At 39.4% G+C, this 27,549-nt stretch overlaps 1 protein-coding gene and 1 long non-coding RNA gene across 2 annotated transcripts in view; one reads left to right on the top strand and one right to left on the bottom strand.

Annotated features, from left to right (window-relative positions):
- LOC125454919 (synaptotagmin-14-like) overlaps positions 1–27,549 on the top strand; it is a 234,325-nt gene that overhangs the window by 193,025 nt on the left and 13,751 nt on the right. The window contains exons 7-9 of the mRNA XM_048536236.2: positions 2,709–2,898; positions 13,250–13,306; positions 19,714–19,829. Of these exons, the coding sequence (XP_048392193.2) occupies positions 2,709–2,898; positions 13,250–13,306; positions 19,714–19,829 (363 nt within the window). The remainder of the gene's footprint in view (positions 1–2,708; positions 2,899–13,249; positions 13,307–19,713; positions 19,830–27,549) is intronic.
- Positions 15,045–27,549, bottom strand: part of LOC125454920 (uncharacterized) — a 40,320-nt gene continuing 27,815 nt past the window's right edge. Inside the window, exons 2-3 of the long non-coding RNA XR_007248117.2 lie at positions 19,678–19,800; positions 15,045–18,705 (exon numbers count right to left, since the gene is read on the bottom strand). This is a non-coding gene — a long non-coding RNA (uncharacterized LOC125454920). The remainder of the gene's footprint in view (positions 18,706–19,677; positions 19,801–27,549) is intronic.

Raw genomic sequence — 27,549 nt, 5'->3', positions numbered from 1 at the left:
TTTATAATTACTTTGGCAATGATGGTCACGAGTGGAAAGATATTCTTTCTATTCTTTGCTTATTTTTGGCTTCTTTATAATTGAGAGAGGATTCACCATCTCAAACTTTTCCTTCTGTATTTTTGTTTTGTATTTTTCTCCTACTGCTGTTTCCTGTCACTGCTTATGTCCTCTAATATTTCTGTCTCAATTCTCATTTATTTCTGTATTAATCTCTATATTGTTGTCTTCTTTACCACTTTTACTTCTTTCTGTCTGTGATTCTCCTTCATTTTTTTTGAAATCTTCTACTCCTCTGTCTGTATTTTCTATTATTTTTCTTGGAATTTTTTGGACATTTGGGGTGATAGAATTGCAGATCAACTTTTCGGTCCCGGGTAGCAGAGAGATCTGACCCCAGATATCAAGAAACAGAAATATTTAAGTCAGAGAAAGAAATAAACATGAAGTAAATCCATCTACATTAACAATGTAAACTGGAAGCTGACAGGACTAAAAGAAAGGTACCAAGTAACAATATTAGAAATTTAAATCTAAACAGTTTAAATTTGATACCAACATATGACAATGAGACAAGACAAAATAAACACAAAATAATATTTCCTGTAAGGACTGGAAGTGTCAGTGCATGTAAGACTTACATGTAAACAAATGCAGGTGTTAAAAGTATTTGTTCTCTTCGGGTTTTATTTAAGTTGCGTTAGTGCGGCAAGAATTCTGGGTAGATAGAAGGTACTGAGAACAAGCCAGCTATAGGAGTGAACATGGTTTGTGCCATAACTGGAGTGAATCCACAAACCAAGAAAATAACAGACTGCTGAGAAACATAACCTTTTTTCTTTAGTACAGATTGAAATATAAATGAAGATGATTGTTAAAGAAGAGCAAGATTGCAAATTAAGAATTTTTAAAGAAAAATATAATTAACGTAACAAATACATTAGTTGGAAGAACTTGCAATATTCCAAATTGTGATAAGTATAGCATCTGAATAATGTAACTTATGTAAGTCTTGAAAAGAAATCTCATTGTTTGTGGGGTTCTTTTTGAAAAAACAAGTGAATGAACAAGAGCACCACACCCACCTCACAGTGAAACATTGAGGTCAAATTTATCCTCAGCAGGGATGAGATTATACATTTGCAGAAAAACAAAGTACACGGTATCAAATTGGCGATACATTACACTTGAATTTAGTTTTTTTGGATTTCACTGGAAAGAGAAACCTGGCTGTGTATGATAGGCAGTTGATCGATTGTGAAGGGTCTAGGCCCGAAACGTCAGCTTTTGTGCTCCTGAGATGCTGCTGGGCCTGCTGTGTTCATCCAGTTCTACTTTGTTATCTCAGATTCTCCAGCATCTGTAGTTCCTATTATCTCGAATGCTTTGAAGTTAGTTTGCATTTTGGAAATGTGTGGTGATTGAAATGTGTGATGTGCCTGTGAAAGTATGGAACATGTATGGTTAATGTGATAGGGATAATGGGAACTGCAGATGCTGGAGAATCCAAGATAACAAAGTGTGGTATGAAAGAACTGGAGTTTTTCCTGTTTAATAACATAACAAGGTATGGAGCTGAAGAAGGGTCCAGACCCGAAACATCAGCTTTCCTGTTCCTCTGATGCTGCCTGGCCTGCTGTGTTCATCCAGCTCCACACCTTGTTATTCTCAGACTCCAGCGTCGGCAGTTCCTACTATCTCTGAGGTAGTTTTTTCACCTCTGTTTTATATTGTTTTATGATGAGATACTTCTAATTTGCAGAATCTGTTAAGAGATACAGATCACTTTTAATTTGCTCTAAGTTAGTTTACCAGTGACCAATATTTCATGTAACACAGCAGGATTATTATCTGCAAGACTCCAGGAATGTCTGAAAATGCATTTTAGTGGCCAGAGCTTAAGAAATCATTAGGCAAGGCCCCTCTTGTCGCTGAATGACAAATCCCTTGTAATCAACTCATGCCAATTAATATCTGTAAAACTACTTGTTTATATGTACTACATTCATATCATATAAATTGTTGTTAGCACGAATATTGTGTAATGAAAGTATACTATGACAACAAAAGAGATTTTATTACAGTACAAGATCACTTGTTTTACTGACGGTGAACAATCAAAATTACATCAGTGTTGTTGATGCATTGCCGCAATATTAATCACAACAACAAAAGAAGATTTACCTGTGCCTTTAATAACCATAACATGTTTCCTGAACCAGGTAACAGAATTACAATGTATTAGTATGAGTTGCTCATAAAAATAATCATATTGTATGATTGCTTTTTGTTGCCAATTTTATTGCACTGATAAAACCTGTTGAATCTTGTACATTGTAATTTAGAAGGAAAATAGTAATTAAAGATGAACAGAATAAAACAGGCATAAATGTTAATCAGTCTTGTTTGCCAAAATTCCTCTTGCTTCAGTTTGTAACTTTTTTATAAATTTAAGGTCGCCAAGAGAAATACAAAGATATCTAATTACTAAGACTCTAAAAGACAAACAGATAATGATGCAGACACAGTAAACTCAGTCAGCATTTAATGAGAAAGATGGGCTGAGCTCTTGTAAAAAAAACATATTTTTCAAAATATGAGGTGGAAGTTGATTTATGGTTAGTTAGTAATGTGAAGCCATAAATATATCAGTGCATATGTTTGGTGCATATAACTTAAATGGTAACATTTTCATATTTTGCTCCTAGGGCTGTGACTCCCAGATGAGCATGTCTGAGATGTCCTGCAGTGAAAGCACTTCCTCCTGCCAGTCTCTGGCACATGGCTCAACACCAGAAATCCTAGTTGGCCTGCTGTACAATGCCACCACTGGCAGACTGTCAGTAGAAGTCATAAAAGGAAGCCACTTCAAAAACTTGGCAGTGAACAGACCACCTAGTGAGTACAAGGGTTGACAAGGATCGAAAAATGATGCATGATCTTGTGTAGACTAAAAATATGTATGTTTAAATATAAAAGAAACTCATTGAAATAGTGTGCACACTTGGTTGGTCAACAAGTGAAGATATTTCTCCTCTGTTATTAATTAAAAAGAAATAAATTATTCATTGGAAATTGGGTTTAGCTGTAGAGGAATCCTTACTTTTTCATCTACAGTAATGCCAATCTCGGAAAGCTTATCCTGAAAACGTGCTCAGGAATAAAGTACCAACTCCTGCTTTAGTGGTCAGATTTTGTCATTAGTACCCAGAAGCAATTTTGATCTTTGTATTGATCAAATATTAATTGGCATTCTTGCCAGTTGCTTTTTATTATGTGTGATAAATTTTTACTATTTCCATATTTTACCAGTCGGACCTGCATACAGATAGCTATAGTGAAAGGGAGAAACCACTTCAACATTTATTGAAGATGTCAATTGCAGTATAATATGTTGTACTTGATTCTAACTAATGTGTCGTTGTTTGAGATTTTTTTACTTCAAAATAGTCAGATCCATAAAAAATTAAACTAAGTTTCAGATTACTTATTGAATTATATTTGATACATATAAATGTGCCAGGCATAAAATGAATTCACTAACTGTCATGCTTTAAAACTGTCCTCTTTTGCTTTTACAACTTAAGCTTACAATTTAGATTGATGGGATAAAAATCCGTACTCCACTCTATATATTAATAATTCTAAAAAAAAATTTGCTTAACATGATTTGCAGTTAAATATAAATCACTGACACAAACTGTTAATAACTCGTCACTAATTGGGTATTCTTAGTCAATCAAAATGATCCAATAATGGATGTTCCTACAAATTTGAGCCAAAGATACAATATGGAAGCTGAGTGGAAAGAATCTGTGACGAATTGTCCTGTATCTGACCTATTTGCAGTAATACCGGATATCAAAAACAGCAATATATTCCAATATTTAATTCAGCCAGTAAAATAGGAAACTAAATACTCAATTACATTTGTATATACATGCAAATCATATTTAGGTTGCTACCCAATTTATAATGACACTTTGTGCCTGTGAAGGCCATAATGCAAAATCCATTTGTAACTAACCAAAACAAAAACTAGGACCGGATTTTCTGCAGAATGACAATGATAGCCAGATTGCTATTCCATCCCAACTTTTTTTTATGTGAAGAAAGAGCTCTATGTTTTGGATAATTGATTCCAATCAGGGCTCCTGCAGAAATGCTGAGTAACCTTAACGGTCCTTGTAGGTCCGGCTGTCAGATAGGTCGGGTGCAAGGTGTGATGTTGTGATTGAGTGTTTGGTGTGGGTCAGGGTGGGGGGAAGGATATCAGGTTCAGTGGGATTAGGGAATGTTGTGTCCTATAAGGTGGAGGACATGTGTCCTTGATGGGCCGGAGAGGAAGTGTTAAAGAGAAGCGGCAACAGGTAAATGGGGAGCTGTGCGTTCCGCGGCAGGCGACGGTGGAGTGTCAGGTCCTGGTAGGAATGGTTGGGGAGAAATAGGGGGTAAGCTGCCAGATCCAGGGTAAGCATTGAGTGCAGCAGTCAGGGGAGGTCTGTGGATGCAGCATTAAGCTTGAGAAGATCATTGTAGTTTGTGTTAGGTCCTGGGAAGGGGTGATGTTGAGCCCCAGCCATCAGGAGGAGTGGACAGGGGGTGTGGTTTCAGGGGATGGAGCTGGGTCCCAGGAGGAACAGGAGGGTGTCTGGTCCATTAATCATGGTCAAGTATAAGGAGTTAGGGTGAAGTGCAGTTGGCATATAAGTGGTGGATTGAGGTCTCAGTTTAATAGCTACTCAGGGACTAGACTAAATTTTAGATTTTCTAACTTTTCCTGTGTAACTATTAGCTGCAGCGTAACTCTCCAAATGTGTAAATGTATTCTTTCAGAGAGTTATAGGTTTAGGGAATTGCCCATTTTGAATCTTCAATTTCCTGAGATATTCCCTTGGAGTCTGCCAAATTGGGTGTCCACAGGGTCTTGACATACAACTCCCATTTACACTGCAGAAACAATTATCTGGCCAGCAGAAAATTCTCGACTGTAATGCTCAGGCTTGTTGAAAATATCCTTTACAGGTTAGAAATTACTACTGATGTTACCTATTTTTAAATGACCTTTGTTCCATTAAAATAATGAACAGTAGGATGTAACACAAATCATACCTCACACACAATGTCACAGATAGCGCCCTCAACATCCCCAAGTATCACTTGTCCCACCAGCTCGACAAACTCTGCAGAGTTGGTAGCACAGTGGCATATAATCAGGAGGAAGTTGCCCTTGGAGTCCTCAATGTTAACTGTAGACCCCATTAAGTCTGATGGCATCAACTCAAACATGGGCAAGGAAACTTACTGCATACTGCCTCCTTTGGTTCATGAACCAGTACCCCTCCATGTTGAATACCACTTAGAGGAAGCACTGAGGCTGCTGAATGATGCACACTGTATTCTGGGTGGGGAATTTCAGTGTCCATCACCAAGAGTGACTTGGCAGCACCACAACTGATGTAGCTACTATACTGGGTCTGTCGCAGATGGCGAGACAAATCCATACTTGACCACATCCTTACCCATCTGCATGCAGCAGGTACATCTATCCATGATAGTGTCAGTAGGAAACAATACCTGCACAGTCTTTGTGCAGACAAAGTTCCATCTTCACATTGAGGCTACCCTCTATCATGTTGTGCAGTACTGTCACCATGCAAAATGGGATAGACCTTGAATATATCTAGCGACTCAAGACCAGGAACCCTTGAAGCATTGTGGCTCATCAGCAACAGCAAGATTGTATTAAAACCTAATCTACAAACTCATGACCTGACATGTCTTACTCTCCACAATTACCATCAAGCCAGGGTATCAACCCTGGTTCAATGAAGAGTGCAGGAGGGCATTCCAGGAGCAGCAGCAGGCATACCTAAAATGAGATACCAACCTGGTGAAGTTACAAAACAGATTTCTTGCACACCAAACAGCATAGCAGCAAATGATCCTCAGCATTAAGCAATTTCACAACCAATGGATCATATCTATGCTCTGCAGTCTAGCCACATCCAATCATGAATGATGGTCAATTAAACAACTTACTGAAGGAGGAGGTTCCACAAATATCCTCATCCTCAATGTTGGAGGAGCCCAGCAAATTGATGCAAAAGATAAGTCTGAAGTACTTGCAACAATCTTAATGTAAAAGTGCCAAATGGATGATCCATCTCAGACTTCTCCAAAGGTCCCTAGCATTATTGATGGCAGTCTTCAACCATTTGATTTACTCCATGGTGGTATCCAGAAGCTGCTAGAGGCACTGGATATTGCAAAGGCTATGGGTCCTGACCAGCACACTCTCTAAATTATTTTCTGGCTGCCTGGACCTCTGAGGTCCATCTATGCAATGAATTCTGGAACTGGAAACCAAAGCTGTGGTTAGGGTGCTGCTCACCGTGAGTGGAATCCTGGAGCAGCTGCATACTTCGTCCTGACAACATTGCAGCAAAAATACTGTAGTTGTGTGCTCCAGAACTTTGCATGCCCCTAACAAAGCTGTTGCAGTACAATTACAACACTTGTTTCTACTCAAAAATGTGTAAAATTACCCAGATATATCCTGTACACAAAAAAAGAATAAATTCAACCCAACCAGTTACCATTCCATAAGTCTACTGTAGACTATCAGTAAAATGATGGAATGTGCCATCAGTGTGATCGAGCAGCATTTGCTGAGCAATAACCAGCTCACTGATACTCGGTTTGGATTCTGCCAGTGCACCCAGCTCTGACAGCCTTGGACATGAATTCTAGAGGTGAGAGTGATTTCCCCTGACATCAGCACTCCGTTTGATCAGATATAGCTTCAAGGAACTTAAGTAAAATTGAGAATCAGTGGAAAACTCTCCACTGGTTGGAGTCATACCTGTCACAAAGGAAGACAGCTGTGGTTGGTGGAGGTCAGTCATCTCATTTCCAGGACTGTGTGTAGGAGTTCCTCAGTATAGTGTTCGATGCCAAACTACCTTCAGCTGCTTTATCAATGGTCTCCCCTCCATTGTAAGGTCAGAAGTGGGTATGTTTGCTGAAGATTGCACAATGTTCATCACCATTCATGACTCCTCATGACTGCAGCAGTCAATGTTCAAAAGCAGCTAGACCTGGACAATATCCAGGCTTGGTCTGACAAGTGGCAAGTAACATTCATGCCACACAAGTGCTAGGCATGACCAGCTCCAATATGAGAGTATCTAACCATCATCCCTCAACATGCAATAACATTACCATCATAGAATCCCTCACCATCTATATCCTGAGGGTAATCATTAACCAGAAGTTAAACTGGACTAGCCATATAAATACTGTGGCTACAACAGCCGGTCAGACACTAAGAATCTTATAGTGAGTAACTCACCCCCTGACTCCCAGACCCTCTCCACCATCAATAAGGTACAACTTGGGAGTGTGATTGTATATTGCCCACTTGCCTGGATGGGTGCAGCTGCTACAACACACAGAAGCTTGACATCATCTAGTACAAAACAGCCCATTCTACAGACATTCACTCCCTCCAACTCTGATGTTCAGTAGCTTCAATATATACTATGTACAAGATGCATCACTGAAATTCACAAAGACCCCTTAGACAGCACTTCCAAACCCATGACCAATGCAATTTGGAAGAACAAGGGTGGCAAATGCATGGTAACTTCTCCACCTGCAAATTCCCCTTCTATCTGCACAACATCCTGATTTGGAAATGTATTGCTAAATCTTCAGTGTCTCTGAGTCAAAATACTGAAAGTCCTTCCCAAAGGCATTGTGGGTCTATTTACAGAAAATAAACTGCAGTAATTCAAGGGGGAACTTTCCATAGCCTTCTCAAAGGCAACTAGAAAAGAGCAATAAATGCTGCCCCACCACCAACAAAACTAGCATCCAATGAATAAACAAAATAAAACACAAATACATTAATAGTTCATCCACTGTTAATACCTACAATAAATTCTAGCTTTGTGTGTTAAACAGACTTTGTAGTCCTTATTTATTCTACAATCATTACCTTTAGTTACACTTTGATAAATTAGATCATTTTGACAAAAAAAGTAAAATTAATGGCAAATCTTGGAAAAATACTATTGGTCCAATTTACATTTGTTTCAATTGTCCATGAAGAACATAATCCCAACCTAAACTAGTCCCACCTGTCTCTCCCTAGCCCACATCCCTCCAAATCTTTCCTATTCGGGCACTTATCAAAATGTCTTTTAAACACTGTAACTGCACCCATGTGCACCACTTCCTCAGGAAGTTAATTTCACATGCAAACCACCCTCCGAGTAAAAAATTTGCCCCTTTTTAAAATCTCTCTCCTCTCACCTTAAAAATTTGCCTCCAAGCCTTGAAGTCCTCCATCCTAGGGAAAAGACAACTGCCACTATCTCTATCTGTACCCCTCATTATTTTGTAAACTTATATAAAACTGCCTCTCAACCTCCTACTAATATTGTATATTCAGCACAGTTGCCCTGGAGAAAGTAGTTTGCCTAAAAGTTGTGTATTTTCAACTCTTTCATAACCCACATTACTGTATTAAACAGATCTGGAATATATCATTTAAGACTGTAGATACTAAATTAATACATTTCTTTCAATTCTGTTGCACAGGTATTAAAACTAAATTAGCATTACACAATTTATTTAGTTGCAAATGCCTCCAAACAGCAATTGTTCTTATGACCAGCTCAAATAAATTCTTGGATCCTTCACAAGCTTTGCAATGTTACATTTAAGAATATGACTTCTAAACACGTCAATTTGAAACAAATTGCAAGCTTTTTTCAAAAAACATAAAATACATTATGAAATATTAAACTCCAAACACAATCACTTGTTTTTAGTTTACAACAGCTTTGCATTAAATGGAAAAAAAATTGTTTTCGTTTTTGAGCAAATATTTTGTGAAAACTCAAATGCTATAGTTGCTGCCATGATGAAACCTACTCATTCTTAAACATTCAGATAACTACCATTACGTTTACCAAGGCTTCATGAAGCATTGCTGGTAATTATTTGTGCTGGTAAAGTATATTGGAGCAACTAAATGCGATTGGTTTCCAAAACAGTGAAGCACGTGCTTGGCTTGAACATGGAAAATCAGGCATACAAAACTGAACCCATATTAGCATTGTCCACTGTGACTGATTACAAAGTTAGGGCTAGAATCTTGATCGCGGAGTGATAATGGGAACTGCAGATGCTGGAGAATCCAAGATAATGAAATGTGAGGCTGGATGAACACGGCAGGCCCAGCAGCATCTCAGGAGCACAAAAGCTGACGTTTCGGGCCTAGACCCTTCATCAGAAAGGGGGATAGGGTGGGGGTTCTGGAATAAATAGGGAGAGAGGGGGAGACGGACCGAAGATGGAGAGAAAAGAAGATAGGTGGAGAGGAGAGTATAGGTGGGGAGGTAGGGAGGGGATAGGTCAGTCCAGGGAAGACGGACAGGTCAAGGAGGTGGGATGAGGTTAGTAGGTAGATGGGGGTGCGGCTTGGGGTGGGAGGAAGGGATGGGTGAGAGGAAGAACAGGTTAGGGAGGCAGAGACAGGTTGGTCTGGTTTTGGGATGCAGTGGGTGGAGGGGAAGAGCTGGGCTGGTTGTGTGGTGCAGTGGGGGGAGGGAACGAACTGGGCTGGTTTTGGGATGCGGTGGGAGAAGGGGAGATTTTGAAGCTGGTGAAGTCCACATTGATACCATGGGCTGCAGGGTTCCCAAGCGGAATATGAGTTGCTGTTCCTGCAACCTTCGGGTGGCATCATTGTGGCACTGCAGGAGGCCCATGATGGACATGTCATCTAAAGAATGGGAGGGGGAGTGGAAATGGTTTGCGACTGGGAGGTGCTGTTGTTTATTGCGAACCGAGCGGAGGTGTTGTGCAAAGCGGTCCCCAAGCCTCCGCTTGGTTTCCCCAGTGTAGAGGAAGCCACACCGGGTACAGTGGATGCAGTATACCACATTGGCAGATGTGCAGGTAAACCTCTGCTTAATGTGGAAAGTCATCTTGGGGCCTGGGATAGGGGTGAGGGAGGAGGTGTCGGGGCAAGTGTAGCATTTCCTGCGGTTGCAGGGGAAGGTGCCGGGTGTGGTGGGGTTGGAGGGCAGTGTGGAACGAACAAGGGAGTCACGGAGAGAGTGGTCTCTCCGGAAAGCAGACAGGGGTGGGGATGGAAAAATGTCTTGGGTGGTGGGGTCGGATTGTAGATGGCAGAAGTGTCGGAGGATGATGCGTTGTATCCGGAGGTTGGTGGGGTGGTGTGTGAGAACGAGGGGGATCCTCTTTGGGCGGTTGTGGCGGGGGCGGGGTGTGAGGGATGTGTTGCGGGAGACGCGGTCAAGGGCGTTCTCGACTTCCTACAGACTAAGGCGGTGGCCATGGGCACCCGCATGGGCCCCAGCTATGCCTGCCTCTTTGTAGGTTACATGGAACAGTCCCTCTTCCGCACGTACACAGGCCCCAAACCCCACCTCTTCCTCCGTTACATTGATGACTGTATCGGCGCCGTGTCTTGTTCCCCAGAGGAACTCGAACAGTTCATTCACTTCACCAACACCTTCCACCCCAACCTTCAGTTCACCTGGGCCATCTCCAGCACATCCTTCACCTTGCTGGATCTCTCAGTCTCCATCTCAGGCAACCAGCTTGTAACTGATGTCCATTTCAAGCCCACCGACTCCCACAGTTACCTAGAATACACCTCCTCCCACCCACCCTCCTGCAAAAATTCCATCCCCTATTCCCAATTCCTCCGCCTCCGCCGCATCTGCTCCCACGATGAGGCATTCCACTCCTGCACATCCCAGATGTCCAAGTTCTTCAAGGACCACAACTTTACCCCCACAGTGGTCCAGAACGCCCTTGACCGCATCTCCCGCATTTCCTGCAACACATCCCTCACACCCTGCCCCCGCCACAACCGCCCAAAGAGGACCCCCCTCATTCTCACACACCACCCCACCAACCTCCGGATACAACGCATCATCCTCCGACACTTCCGCCATCTACAATCCGACCCCACCACCCAAGACATTTTTCCATCCCCACCCCTGTCTGCTTTCCGGAGAGACCACTCTCTCCGTGACTCCCTTGTTCGCTCCACACTGCCCTCCAACCCCACCACACCCGGCACCTTCCCCTGCAACCGCAGGAAATGCTACACTTGCCCCAACACCTCCTCCCTCACCCCTATCCCAGGCCCCAAGATGACTTTCCATATTAAGCAGAGGTTCACCTGAACATTTGCCAACGTGGTATACTGCATCCACTGTACCCGGTGCGGCTTCCTCTACATTGGGGAAACCAAGCGGAGGCTTGGGGACCGCCTTGCACAACACCTCCGCTCGGTTCGCAATAAACAACTGCACCTCCCAGTCGCAAACCATTTCCACTCCCCCTCCCATTCTTTAGATGACATGTCCATCATGGGCCTCCTGCAGTGCCACAATGATGCCACCCGAAGGTTGCAGGAACAGCAACTCATATTCCGCTTGGGAACCCTGCAGTCCAGTGGTATCAATGTGGACTTCGCCAGCTTCAAAGTCTCCCCTTCCCCCACCGCATCCCTAAACCAGCCCAGTTCGTCCCCTCCCCCCACTGCACCACACAACCAGCCCAGCTCTTCCCCTCCACCCACTGCATCCCAAAACCAGTCCAACCTGTCTCTGCCTCCCTAACCTGTTCTTCCTTTCACCTATCCCTTCCTCCCACCCCAAGCCGCACCTCCATCTCCTACCTACTAACCTCATCCCACCTCCTTGACCTGTCCGTCTTCCCTGGACTGACCTATCCCCTCCCTACCTCCCCACCTATACTCTCCTCTCCACCTATCTTCTTTTCTCTCCATCTTCGGTCCGCCTCCCCCTCTCTCCCTATTTATTCCAGAACCCTCTCCCCATCCCCCTCTCTGATGAAGGGTCTAGGCCCGAAACGTCAGCTTTTGTGCTCCTGAGATGCTGCTCGGCCTGCTGTGTTCATCCAGCCTCACATTTCATAATCTTGATCGCGGTGTTATTTCTCAGCTTATTAAAACACTCAAGTTCCATATGATTGAAGCATTAATCTCGAAATGTGCTTTAAGTAGCTGATATTTGATTTGCATCATTACATCTATTGAGTTTACATTGACCTTGGCTTAAATTATATAAAAATGGTTTTCATTTCTACAAATTGCCCTTTTTTTTGTATGTAATTAGATTTTTCTGCAATACTTCCAGAAATAACTTAACAGACAGATTTAAAAATAACACAGCTTTGGTAAATTAACCTAAGTTTTGAAAATGTTTGTCTTTCACGTAGTATTGATTTCATGTTATTACTGGCACTTAGAGGAAAAACTGCAAAAACTTGTAAAACTATAGTTGCTTTCACTAGAGTATAAGTAATAACTTTTTATCCGTAAAAATAATTATCACATTAAAAACAGTGGAAGTGCAACAATGTCCTTACTAAATATGAGACATTTGTCTACTATTGCATATTTGACTGTTAAATTTGTTCAAAATCAGTTCCTGTGACATTTTTATCAGTCGTGCATTTTAAATAACTTTTCTTGAAATTTATTTTATTGGATTGGTTGTATACCTTTCTTTAACAGTTTATATTAAATAACCAGAGGTGAAAGAAAAAATAAGTTAGCAATATTTTCTGTTGCTTGCAAGGTTTGTAATTGTTGCACAATTACTTTGATAATGAACAAAGCCCACTTGACAAGAAGCTCATTTTGAAACTGTTTATCTATTAAAAAGGACTTGTTAACCTACTTCAAGTGGCATTTGATGTCCTACCTTACCTTTTTCAGTGATAAGTTTTTGCTTGCATTGATACTTGTTGTCTTGAAATTCACGAATTAGTTAACTGTATGAAAAGCACAGTAAATTTCAGACGCAGTGGTCATAAAGTGGGCAATGCAATGTCACGATGCAGTACAAGGGAAACAAGGACCTTTGATTTTCTTGTTCATGAACAGGAATGGGGTAGTAATATACTGAGATTGCAAACTGATTAGATTTCAAAAAGGATTGTGAATATGCACTTTTATGGCACAATAATGAGAAATTGAGTTGTTACGTCAGGCAGCTAATAATCCTCTCTATTGAACCTTTTCTTGTTATTAAATTGTTAAAGCCTTTGTACTTTTACCACTGTAGTAAACAGTGTTCCTCGTTTTAACTTTTGACCTATGACCCTTTCTCACCCAACTATTGACATCTGGCCATTATTTCTTTTACTGCTTTCCACCCCCTGTTGTCAGATGGACTGTTCTGTTGTCTAAAACACTTGATAGGTGGGCAGGTTTATATAATCCGAGGTGAGTTGCAGTACAGGATTGCTATTAGTGGCTCTTGTCTCTTTCATGTGAAAGAAACTTGCCAGCAGTGAAGCTGTCCACCATTCGTGCTGGCTTTAAGAGACTTTTACCTAATGTTATTTTCTGTGATCAGGATAAATTATACTGCTGGAACTAACCATCTCTCCTTATACTGAACTGGGCTATGGTAAAGGTCATTCATAATTGGTATAATATTCTATCAATCATTACTGTATGATGATATTAGAAATGTTTTGAAATTAAAAACAAGAAAGCTACTGAATTCTGATATCTGCTTTACCAAAACATTCAAAGCTTTGATCAGGATTTTTGTGAATATAAGGTAAAAATAGTTGATATTTCTTTTATCACCTAATTATAACTCAACAGATCATTTAACAATATAATGGTTGCTCAAGCAAAATAGGAATAATTAATACAGTTGCATATATATTAAATATTATTTGAAAAATGTACTGATCACTGTGGGTGATGTTTGACAGTTGCTAGATCTTATTTCATGCTTTGAAAGTTCAGAGCAGATATGTCTCATGTTTAGATGCAGACTTTCATTTTACAATCATTATGATGGCAAAATTATCATATTCACCATGATTATTCTTCTGATAATGACAATAACTTATGGAGTTAGCACATACACAGTTAAACAAAAACTCAGAAATTACTGACGGTGAGTTTATGATTTTTCATAGGATGTGCTGTAGAAGCACCACAGACTTCAATTAATTAGAAATCACTGAATTGAAGATGACTTGCCTTTTTATGCTATCAATCTTTCTGCAAAGTTTTTGAAAAGGGTGCATCCAGTGGAATGAGGTGTGACTTTCATTGGATGATATACTATGGTCCTAATTATTGCTGAAAACTTCTCTGGTCCCGAAAATATTGATTTTAGATTTGTGGAATGTCACATTTTTCCATAATGATAAAATGTTCCACTTAATTTTAGAATGCACGTTTTAAAAAAATTTACTGATCTTGAGTTTTCTATCTTAATCCCTTGTGTATGTCTCAATACTTTATTGCATTCTCTCCAAAACTGAATTAAATATAAATGATAATCAGCGTATTTTACTTTTGGTTTGTTATCTGTAACATTACTTCAATTTGATTGGCTTTTTACCTTTCTAATGATGTCACTTAAATTTGATTGGTTACTTTCTTTGCTTGATGACATCACTATTGAGGATGCCTAAGATCCACTTCACTTGTTACCAGATTCATACATATGTTGACCAGGGGGTAGATTGTAGATCTTGGCAGGTTGCTTTCTTTGAGTTAACAGTATCACTTCATTACTAACTGCAAGATCTTGAGTTTAGATCAAGATTTCATAGAAATGTAGTAAGCTGGTTTATTGTTGTTTTATGGCTTGAGTCATGCTTGATAAACTCTAAACAAAATTATCTAAAAAAATGATGAATTGTTCATCACAAAAATTGACACCAAAGTATAATGTTAGCGTAACTCACAATGTGGGAAATGTACAGGATCAGTTAGAATTTTGATTTGTATCTGCCAGCTACCCCCACCTAAATTGTGGCCGAGTCAAATGACCACTGCTCACTTTTTGAAAATCAACTTCAGTAGATAGCAAACGTCTCCAGGTCAGACAAACAAAAAGGTTTTCTCCATCAATATGATTGTTAGACCTCTCCTGACTTCTAGGAGAAAGAAATCAGAGTAATGTATATACTTTGATAAATGAAAGCTATTGTTTAATTTAGTTGTCTATCTTCTAAAAAGTACAGATGAAGATCTATTTAAAATTATGAAGAATGGGGCAGTGTAAGTAAAAGCAAACTTTCAAATAACTGAGTGTTTTAGAATTAGAGGATGCAGATTAAAGGATAAAAGGAAGAAATTGTGGATGGAGACCAGGAACAATCTTTTTGCACAGATGCTTCTAAGGCCGTGGAATAGACAATTGGATACAAAATTGACTTGATGGTAGGACACAGAGGGTGGTGGTAGAGGGTTTTTTTTAATACGGGAGGCCTGTGAGCAGTAGTGTGCTGTAGGGATCAGTGCTGAGTCCACTGTTATTTGTCATTTATATAAATGATTTGCATGAGAATATAAGAGACATAGTAAGTTTGCGGATTACATCCAAATTGGTGGTATAGTGGACAGTGAAGAAAGTTACCTAATTATACAACAGGATGTTGATTAACTGAGCCAGTGCAAAGGAATGGCAGACAGAATTTAATTGATATAAATGTGAGGTGTCACATTTTGGTAAGGCAAATCAGGGTAGGACTTGCACAGTTAATTGTAGGGTCCAGGTGTGTTGTCAAACAGAGAGGATGGGGTGCAGGTACATACTTCCTTGAAAGCAGAACCACTGGTAAGTAGGATGATGAAGACGACGCTTGGCATGCTTGCCTTCATCAGTCAGAGCACTGAGTACAGGAGTTGGGAAGTCATGTAACAGCTTACAAGACATTGGTAAGGCCACATTTGGAGTACTGCTTACCATTCTGGTTGGCCTGTATAGGAAAGATGTTATTAAACTGGAAAGGGTGCAAGAAAGATTTACAAGGATATTACCAAAACTATAAGGTTTGACTTAAGGAAAGGTTGTGACTTTTTTCCCTGAAACATAGCATGCTGAGGGATTACGTTATAGAGGTTTATAAAATCATGAGGGGTATAGATAAGGTGAATAACAAAAGTCTTTTCCCAGGATAAGGGAGTGTCCAAAACTGGAGGGTATAGGTTTAAAGTAAGAGGGGAAAATTTAAAAGGGACGTGAGGGCAACTCTTTTCACATACAGAATGATGCATATATGGAATGGACTGCCAGAGGAACTGGCAGAGGTGGGTACAATTACAACATTCAAAATGCATTTGGACAGACACATAGATAGGAAAGATTTAGAGGAATGTGAGACAAACATAGGCAAATGGGAATAGTTCAGCTTAGAAAACCTGGTCAGCATGAATAAGTTGGGCCGAAGGGCCTATTTCCATGCTGTATACCTTTATGACTGTAATTAAAATTAGTGCTGGGAGCAGACTTTCAGATTTGGTGATCAAAGGACAAACTTAAAGCACAAATTCATGACTGTAGTGAAGAAGCTTAATCCATTTTTGGGTTCAAAGTTTTTTGAATATTACTGGCCAATTGGGGTCACCAAACTGACAATACAATGTAGCTCATCAGTTTTTGAGGAGAGAGTATTAATCACTTTTTCTGCTCAGCCCATCAGAAAATTCTTGCTACATAAATATCTTTCTTGAAAAATACCTGAGTGGATTTTAGCAGTATTTAAGAATCACTGTTGAGAACTCTCAGTATCTTTTGTAGCCTATATCTAATTTGAAAAGCATTCTACCAAAAGGGGCAAGACGAAAGTGCTGCATTTAGTAACCTGACTAAATTGAATCATATGTGGAAATTGTTGTGCAAGGTATCTGCTAGACTCTCCTTTGCTAGCTAACCAATTTTTGGAACAATTAATAGACAACAAAGTGAACACTTAAAAATAAATTGAAGATTGTGCAAGAAGGTTAACAAGAAATGAGAACAGAGCAGGGTCAAGAGATTGAGACCAATACCCAGGTGGAGGACACAACAACAGTATGTTGCTTGGATAATGATATTCTGCTTAGTAATTTAAGAATAATACTATGCTTGAGTATTAAAGACAAAATAAATGTTACTTTTTAAATAAAAGATATTACTAGTATGCATCTTATGTTAGTATATCATCTTTTTAATTCTGGGAGCTGTTTTTAAATCCAGTGTATTGCTATTAACAGTTCTACATTGAGTCAACAATGCAGTTTTAGTGTCCTAGTGTTGTAGGTAGTATCCTAGGGCCAACCATTTTCAGTTGCTTTATCAATGACCTTCCCTTCATCATAAGGTCAGAAGTGGTGATGTTCGCTGATGACTGCACAATGTTTTTCACCATTTGCAACTCTTCAGATACTGAAGCAATCCATGTTCAAATGCAGCAAGATCTGAACAATATCCAGGCTTGGATTGACAAAGTACCAAGTAACATTTGCGCCACATAATGCTAGGCAGTCTAACCAGCACCCCATTTAACGGTGTTACCATCACTGAACCTTCCACTATCAACATTCTGGGGGTTACCATTAGCCAGAAGTTCAAATACGTAGGCTACAAGAGTAGATCAGAGACAAGGAATACTGTGGTGAGTAAGTCACCTCCGTCTCCCCAAAGGCACAAGTCAGGATTGTGATGGAATTTGCCCAGAGGGTGCAGCTCCAACAACCCTCAAGAAGCTTGATATCATCCAAGGAATCTCAGCACTTGTTGGCACCACAACCATTAGCATCCACTCTCTCTACTGCTGACATTCACTAGCAGCAGTGTATACTATCTTTAAGATGCACATAGAAAATTCATCAAAGATCTTTAGACAGCACCTTGCAAATCCATGACCACTTTCATCTCGAAGGACAAGGGCACCAGATACATGAAAACATCACCACCACCTAGTTCCCCTCTAAACCACTTGCCACATGACTTGGATATATTTCATTGTTCCTTCACTTTCACTGGGTCAAAATCCTGGAATTCCACCCCTAACAGCATAGTGGGTCAAGGTAGAGCACATAGACTGCAGCAGTTAAAGAAGGCAGCTCAATACTACATTCTCAAGGGCAACTAGGGGCTGGTAATAAATGTTGGCCAGCTAGCAACGCCCACATCCTGTGATGAATGAAAAAAACAGCATAGGTAAAGGACCAGAGCAAAACTGTGATTTGAAAATCAAGAATAATTGGGACAATACTGGTTATCTGACTCAATAAGATATTATGGCCACATCCAAAATGTCCATGTCGTTATCCATGAATGTGAGTTTAGATTATGCATTTAGTCCCTTTTAGTTTGTGTTCCAATTTAAAAATAATTGTGTACTTTTTTAAACAAGATCAAAGGTTAGATTATTACACAACTATTCATCAAAGTTACTAACAAAAAAAATACAAATATTAGATAAAATATGGATATAACAATTGGAAGTAGATATGAATAAGAATAAGATCCATCTGTTATTGTTGTAGACCAGTTACTTCCTTGAAGATTTCTCTTTCCAACATGAATGGTTTGAAAACTTGTATTTGGAAATCAACAGCTATGACAGGATCTATAGTTCAATAGCTAGAGGCTGTTCACACACATCAGCTTAGTGGGAAAAGCAGGCTTTAAGGGAGAAAGAAGACTTTCTGATCCTCACAACATCCATGGATACAATACTTGAAAATTGTCTGGACTCTTTTCAGCAGCATTATTGTTGATTTATGAAAACTTGTTTCTTGGAAATCTCTTTTTTTGAACATCTCACTCTGATGGTGTTCTGTTCATATTCTCCTTGCTGTTCTCTTGTTCTTGGAGCCTTCTGCAAATCAAGACTCAAGATGACTACAGTATTAACTTTGATGAAACATCTTTTCACAATGTAGAGTCAGATATCTTGGAATTCCCTGTGGGGTCCCCCAGTTTCCTGTTTGTCTCAGAAACTTTAAATTTTGACACCTTTAATGACCCATTTAATTGTCCAAGGGTTAATAAAGTTCTAAATGTCTTCCTTTGTGATTAGTGTTGAGGTAACATACTAGTTTTCTGCTTTTTGGCTGACAGTGAAGTGACAAAGACTGTCATGTTACTTCTGGAGGTCATCCTGTAAGTTGTTTTTAAAAGGTCAGATTAGCCACCTTTATGAAACATGACATAATAATTACATGCTCATAAGAAAGGCCATTATAAATAAAAATTCCACTTTATTCTTCTTAAGTTTGGGGTGACAAATATGTTGTTGGACCAGGAAAAGATATATATATAATAATATAATTTGTAAATGCCTGATGATTTATGACTTTTGACAAAAAACACTTTAGTAACTTTGAACACTGTCAAACTTTGCCTTGGTTAGTACAGAATTGGAGAAAAATGAAAGCAAATTACTGAAAGGAAGGGTTATGGCCAACAATCAGATTCTATTCAAAGTTGATGATGTTTCTCAAAAGATTATTTTCACATAACAAATTTATTTTCTTCGTGACTGTTGCTAGTTAGTTCAGAATTTAAACAAAAACCAAAATAAAATGGAGAGATTGTTATTCCAGCTTTGCTATAATTAATGTCCATCCATTTCAAATTGTTTTGATGGCATTCTTTGTGCTTCCTGTTGACCCTTTTCCTTATTCATTTCATCACCCTGCTATCTTTTAGGCATACCTTTTCATTTCTTCTATGTATTGTATACTCTGTTACTGAGATTAGTATGCTTACAAAGTGTTGTGGCTAGTGGAAGCTTGCTAAGTGTTTGATATTGGTAGCAATACATTGATTATAAAGAGTATTTTCTTACCTCTGATGCCTCTTTTAAACTGTATTGCTTTTCCAGACACATATGTCAAGTTAACACTGCTGAATTCAATGGGTCAGGAGATGTCCAAATGTAAGACGTCCATTCGACGAGGCCAACCAAATCCTGTGTACAAAGAAACATTCATTTTTCAGGTAGCATTGTTTCAACTCTCCGATGTGACACTCATACTGTCTGTGTATAACAAACGGAGCATGAAACGCAAGGAAATGATTGGTTGGATTTCACTTGGCCTCAACAGCTCAGGAGAGGAAGAGCTAAATCATTGGACTGAAATGAAGGAATCAAAAGGACAGCAAGTTTGTCGGTGGCATTCATTATTAGAATCCTAGTGAATATGCTGTATACTGCAGTGAGCTTTGGCTCAGGGTTCAAAACAATATCTTTCAGACTCTTTCTTAACCAAACTAATGGTTGCAGAATATGACAATTGCCTCATTATTGGTTCAGTTCATGATAATGCTGGAAAGTAAGGAAAATGTGAGGGAACACAATTTCCTGTATAATGTGTGCCATTTACTGTTGGTGCAACCCATAAGGTGAAGCATAGCAGTTTTTAGAGAATTAGGGAAAAATTATACTGTTTGAAAAGCCGAAACAATGCGCTTTGTAATATGTAAATCATTCGTTGAAAAAATGCAGAAAGATAGTAGTCATATCACCAAAGTTTTAATGAGGTGTTGGAAGGGAGGCTACATATTAGTCAAAAAGTATAATATAACAGATTATTTTGGTGAGGCATGAGTTTATCAATTTTACTGCTAAAAGTGTATGGCAATGAATTTCCAAAGTAAGAAATTCTGCTCTTCACACTTTGTTTTTTGAGCCACGACTGTTGGAATCTTTTATTTGTTTGTTGACGTTTTTATTTGTCGAAGTGAGTTGCTCTTTGACTTCTTGCAGCTGCCTGTGTTAGGAAGCCATTGCATTCAAATCATTACAGCAAACTCCATTATCACAAAAAGCAAGCACAGTAACAATGTCAAATGCTCCATGTCAACTAACTGGCCACAATTATTAATTATAGTGAAGTTAGATTTCTCTATCGTTTATTTGATGAATTTAAGCAATGCAAAGTAATCACTCATCAGAATAATTAGGTATTCAGAGGTGCTTTTAGTACTCACTGGATTGAAAACTGAAAAATTCTTAGTTGTGCCCTATGGCCGGTGTCTTGATCAGCTTCTTAACTCCTGTACATGGATTCCATATGGTAGCATTATATTTGGTCACCAAAGCATGAAAATTTCAATTTGAGTGCAGGACATGGTGCATTCCTGATGGGGAGCATGACTGTTAATTTCTCCAATATCTTTGATCAGTTTGGCAGTTGCATAAACAGTGTGCACCTGCTGAATTAATGATGTACAGCCTCCTTATAATTTATGTGTACTTATTAATGTCAACTTTCCCCACAGCATCTATTGAGTACTGACCTACAGCTACACCATTTTGAACTGGGAGTAGCATAGACTGCCATTACTTGACATTGGAGGAAACTAACGTTCCCATCACCAGCATTGTTAATTCTTTGAGCACAAAGCAATTCATAACACCGTATTTCAATGTACATAATTTTAGGTGTGGGGGGGCTGGGTTTGAACTCAGATTTAGTTCAGATATTTCAGAGAAATTATCAATTATATATCATTTCTAAGTGTAGGAATAGTAGAAGAATATCAAATAATATTAGTTTTACTCAGCACAGCTGAATTTATTCTTTAATAAACTGCATTGAAATATAATTCTGATTCTTTTATACAGGGTTAATATGATTATCATATCTTGCAACCAACATACTTCAATATTTCATACCTTGGTAAGATAAGCAGTTACTACCTAACAGCTGTTTTTTTAAAAGCACATTGGATGGAGCAACAAATTAACTGCTTAAGATCTAAATAAATAAGTTTTTTTTAGTAAACTGCACCAAAATGGAGAGAAATATTAAATCAGCACCCGCTTTTAGATATCTAGCCGGTTATTCACTAATATTGATAACAACACTGGGAAAGTAGCTGCTAGGTATGTGCAAATTATCAGGAGAAAATGTCCTCTATTAGTCCTTTCTAGACTAGGGACAACTGCAAAATTACATTGTCAGACAATGTTAGCATCTATTTCTATTATGAACTTACAGAGTACATTAATAATTCTAGAACACAGATCTGCACTTGGCATTTTGGACTTTTCCAAAATATTAAATTTCCACACAGTAAACAAGCTTTTAGATTTGACATTCAAGAAAAAAACTCAAATAATTTAACTGTTTGATCATTTTAGGTGAAAACAAATCCAGGCACTTTCAGACTGTTGGTCAGTCAATCTAAACCCAACTGGGTAAAATTGGTGAGATATTGAAATCTGTATCATGCCACTTCATTTTTCATTTTTATCAAAGCCTGATAATCCCTGCAACTATTCATTAATTTACCACATTGGGTAAATATTTAACTTTTTGTTGGCACAACATATATCCATCTTATGGCATCTAATCTCAGCTGAATTAAATCCCAGTATGGACCCAACTAAAAGCCAGGTGCTCATACCGGAGAAGGTATAATGACTCATCTTAATTGACATCTGAAGTAGCATTGATGCTCATACAACATCATGGATAGAAAAAAGTGAAGCAAAATTGACTCACTGTCCTCTCAAGCAGCTAAGAGTGAAGAACATTAAGGCAAAAATTAAAATATAGTTCATTAAAAATTGTAAGATGACATGTTCACATTGTTTAGTCTTTTATTACTCAGAATTGCTCTTTCAACAGAAAAAAAATAAATATAAGGGTAATTACTCCAATTTGGATCAGCAATAATAATCAAACCTATTTATAATCTGGTTAAAATCTTTGGAAACTAATTTATTTTGGGTATTTTTATAATTAACTTTTTAAATACACATAAATTACAAAATACATTCAGTATCAATTAATAGCATAAATAAATTGTGATTATGACTATCAATAATTGAAATACAGCCAGCCAATACAAATTTCTTAGGAGCATAATTTGATCAGTCTTTCTCAATTATATGAAACAACTTGTAATTCTATGTTATTTATCTGAGGTCCATGAGCTACACAGTAAAAAATGTTTGGACATTCTAATGTAGCACCTCATTTTGTAATGCAAATGAAGTTAGGAAAAATATGTTGCAATGTTGTCAAATTGAAGTTAACAGCCTCAAACTGAAAAATCTTGTGAATAGTCCATGCTCTGGTTTTCAATCAATTTGCAATGACAACGTCAGACATGGCTGAGGCTCTGCTTTTTTAAAAAATATACTGCCCTCTTCCACAAATTGCTTTCTTTTCAGCAGCAGAGCAATTTTTGGAGTAGCTGGCTGTATCAAATGCAGTTCCTATTTATGCATCATCCTCCAACACTTCTTCCATCTGCAATCCGACCCCACCACCAAAGACATTTTTCCCCTCCTCACCCTTATCTGCTTTCCGGAGGGACCACTCTCTCCATGACTCCCTTGTGTGCTCCACACTCCCCTCCAGCCCCACCACACCCGGCACTTTTCCCTGCAACTGCAGGGGGTGCTACACCTGCCCCTACACCTCCCCCCTCACCCCCATCCCAGGCCCCAAGAAGACTTTACACATCAAACAGATGTTCATCTGCACATCTGCTAATGTGGTATACTGCATCCACTGTTCCCGTTGTGGCCTCCTCTACATCAGGGAAACCAAGCGGAGGCTTGGGGACCGCTTTGCAGAACACTCACCCTCAGTTCGCACTAAACACCTGCACCTCCCAGTCGTGAACCATTTCAACTCCCCCTCCCATTCCACAGATGACATGTCCATCCTGGACCCCCTGCAGTGCCACAGTGATGCCACCCGAAGATTGCAAGAACAGAAGCTCATATTCCGCATGCAAACCCTGTAGCTCAATGGTATCAAGTGGACTTCACAAGCTTCAAAACCTCCCGTCCCCCTTCCACATCCCAAAACCAGCCCAGCTCATCTCCGCTCCCTAACCTGTCCTTCCTCTCACCTATCCCCTCTTCCCACCTGAAGCCCCACCCCCATCTCCTACCTACCAACCTTATCCTGCCCCTTTGACCTGTCCATCTTCCCTGGACTGACCTATCTCCTCCCTAACTCCCCACCTACACTCGCCTTTACTGGCTCCATCCCTACTTCTTTGACCTGTCTGTGTCCTCTCCACCTATCATCTCCTCTATCCATCTTCTATCCACCTCCTCCTCTCTCCCTATTTATTTCAGAACCTCCTTCCCCTCCCCCATTTCTTAAGAAAGGTCTAGGCCTGAAACATCAGCCTCCTGATCCTCTGATGCTGCTTGGCCTGCTGTGTTTATCCAGCCCTACACCTTGTTATTTTAGATTCTCCAGCATCCACAGTTGCTACTATCTCTGATCCTACTTATGCCCCTTTTGTTTTACAGAACAGGTTAGTTAGTTTGCAAAATAAATGGTAAACCTGTCTGTGCTGATCCACAGTGAGCAGTCGATAGAACGTATATGGATGCGAGAGGAAAGGCAGTGATGTCAGCATGTTAAGCAAGCACTCAAGAAATAAACAAGGTTGTCTATTTCTATGAAAACACTGATAAGGTGATTCCAGTATGACATGACAAGATATGAAATTTTCATCCTAGAAACCAGCAGACTGTGGGTTAAAAAGACTGTCAGGTAGCAGCCTAAGACCTAATTTCAAGGACAATAATTAATCACAGCATTAGGAAGTTATTGTGGGAGGTTGCTAGTGGTGAAAATTAAATAGTATAGAAAAAAAATGCCTACTAATGGAAACAAACTATGGAAAATTCCATCAAAAAGTTGAGTTAAGAAAAAAAGTTGAATCAAAAAAAATAGCAAGTGCAAATAAAAAATATTAACAGAGAATAAGTTTAAGTAACTGTTAGGAAATAAACAAGGATAAATGAACAATTAATATTTTTAAAAGTACAAATAATAAGAGAAACAAAACCAGAAGTAAGAAAGATAAAGACAGAGGTTTTAGAGGTAAAGATGTAGGTGAAGGAAATAAAGTGAACCATAATGCAGATGTATGGAATTAAAACTGCAGAAAGAGTATCCCTCCTTTCAGTACATTCCATTCACCACCAGCAACATACCGAATATGAAAGAAAATAAAGCATCTGAAATTCCTGGGGTTGGAGAGCAGTAAGCAAATATTACACTCAAGTAGCACTAGGAATTTCAATCTAAAATCATGTTGGGCAGAATTTTATGTCTCCATTCAAGACAAGGTTGGAGGCAGGGGTAGCATTTTATTGGATGGAAGAGCATCAGATTGCAGCCCTGAATTGATTCCCATCACTACCTTAATTAAATCCAATGAATACCAATTTCAGGTGTCATTTTGCTGCAATTGGTATTCATCCAGCAGTGGGCGGGGTAAGTCACTATGCAGAGAGATTGACAAACAAGCCCTGGTATGTTCTTATGTTGCCCCTGGAGGGGGTTGGGGCAGTTGAAATTATCTCATTGTCAGGCACTTGGTCCCTGATTGAGGAACCAAACATTTGAGGAAGAGAGAAGGTCCACTGAAAGCTATTGTCAAACCTTTCTTCCCACAACTGCCAGCCCAAGCCTGTGATCTATTCCCTGTAACTGTATCCCACCCTCATCATCTGTGGGCTGGAATCCTTACTGATCATAGGCTTTGGTAGCTGCATTGCAGGCAGCAGCCACCACCTAACAGTGCTATCATAGGGTTATACGGCATGGAAACAGACACTTTAGTCCAACTTGTCCATGCCAACCAGGTTGCCTAGACTGAGCTAATCCCATTTGTCAGCACGTGGCCCATATCTCTCTAAACCTTTCCTGTTCATGTACTTGTCCAAATGTCTTTTAAATATGGTAATTGTACTTGATTTTATCACTTCCTCTGGCAGCTCTTTCTATATACCCACCACCTTCTGATCACCCTTTCTGGTTAGCACTGCGGCTTCACAGCACCAGGGACCTGGATTCAATTCCAGCCTCGGGTGACTGACAGTCTGGAGTTCGGACATTCTCCCCATATCTGCTTGGGTTTCCTCTGGGTGCTCTGGTTTCCTCCCACAGTGCAAAGATGTGCAACTTAGGTGGATTGGCCATGTTAAATTGTCCAGGGATGTGAGTGTGTCTGGGTGTGTCGGAGAATTAGTGTGGACTTGCTGGGCTGAATGACCTGTTTCCAATTGTAGAGATTCTATATTTATAAAGTTTCCCCTAGGGTCACTTTTAAATTTTTTCCTTCTTATCTTAAACCCATACCCTCTAGTTTTGGACTCTCCCACTTTGGGGAAAAAACCTTGGCTAGTCACCTTATCTGTACCCCTTATGATTTTATAAACCTCTTTAAGGTCACCCCTCAGCCTCCTAAGCTGCAGGGGAAAAAAGTCCCAGCCTATGCTGAGAACACAAACTTTCCAGTTTCAGTATCATCCTTGCAAATCATGTCACCAGTGAGGAGCTGCCAATCTCTGATTGGCTGCTAGCCTTCAGGTGAAGTGTGGGGAATTTCTACCCTAGTGTCTTTGGTCCCAGGGAGGGTCATCCTTGGCTGCTTACATGCCTGACTGAAATGTAATACAACAGACCTTCCCCAAACGAGTTCACTAAGCATTCTTGCCAGCTGTCTGCTGAGTGAATAAGACCAATCGCCTGGATTAAATTCTGCCCATCTTTCTGGGTTCTATCTCACTTATACTGCTTCTTTAAATTCACCTGGGAGGAGGGATGCCAAGTCTGGCTTACTGTAGTCCTGGAGATTTGATTCAGTAATTTTTGAAACGTGATACCATCAGGTAGAACATAATCACATGCTATTTGAACATGTCATATTTCTCATAGTTCTCAGTAAGTGATAAGAATAATAGACCAAATCTAATTCAATTCATGTAAGCTTCATTGACAGCCACACCTCTGACCTGAATTGCAACATCAGGAAGGTGAGACACATTCCTCAAAGAAGCACCAGATCTTGCTGGCTCCTGCAATAAAACATATTGCATATATAATACCAACATAGGCCATTGAGGCTAATAGATATATTTCTATGTTGTAAGTTCTAATCATTAATGCTTCAGCCGAAGCTGTAGATGGCTGTCACATAATTACTGTTAAGTGAACTTCAATATGAACAGGTGAGATAATTTTCAGCAATTATTATTTAATTTTGTGAAAACACCACTTTGCACGTATGTAGCATTATTAGAAAACATTCCAAAACACATATTAGAAACATGAAGAAAATAAATGTTAAGCCAATTGAGACGTATGACCAAATTATGATCAAAGGGGTAGATTTTGAGAAGTGTCAAAAAGGGGAAAAGAGCAATTAGAAAAGAAAAGGCTAGTAAAGGAAGATTAGAGCATTCAGGGATATTGCAATGCTTAAGGATTCACTAATAAAGTGGGATAGAGCCACATTGAGATTTCATCTCCCACTGTTTGTCCTGTTCTTTTCACTCTCTCTCCTTACACTCCCAAACCCTTCCTCCAGTCAGACTCTCAGGACTCAGAACTTGCAGGCAATTTTCATTGACTCAATCCGTTATCCTTATAACTAGTGAATTCTAACAAAGAGACAGCAGGACACTGATAACTGAAGTTTTTTTTTGTAAGTCATAACAGCTTGGTTACCCTGAATGCATGCATCACTTATATAACAGTTATACCAAGTTGCCATCAACTATATTTCAGAGACCAATTGTCCATTCCAGTAATCTACCATCGAAAACAGGAGGGTTGAAAACTCTATTTGGACAGAAATTAGTCTTACGAAACTCCAAACAATTTCATTGGGAATTTTGCCCATTAAGTCCATTGTAGTCTAGAAATAAGAATTTTTTTTTATTCAT

This window comes from Stegostoma tigrinum, chromosome 9 (assembly GCF_030684315.1).
Source record: "Stegostoma tigrinum isolate sSteTig4 chromosome 9, sSteTig4.hap1, whole genome shotgun sequence".
NCBI lineage: Eukaryota > Metazoa > Chordata > Chondrichthyes > Orectolobiformes > Stegostomatidae > Stegostoma > Stegostoma tigrinum.
Note: the sequence above shows the minus strand (reverse complement) of the source record. Positions and strands in the feature narration are given on the sequence as shown.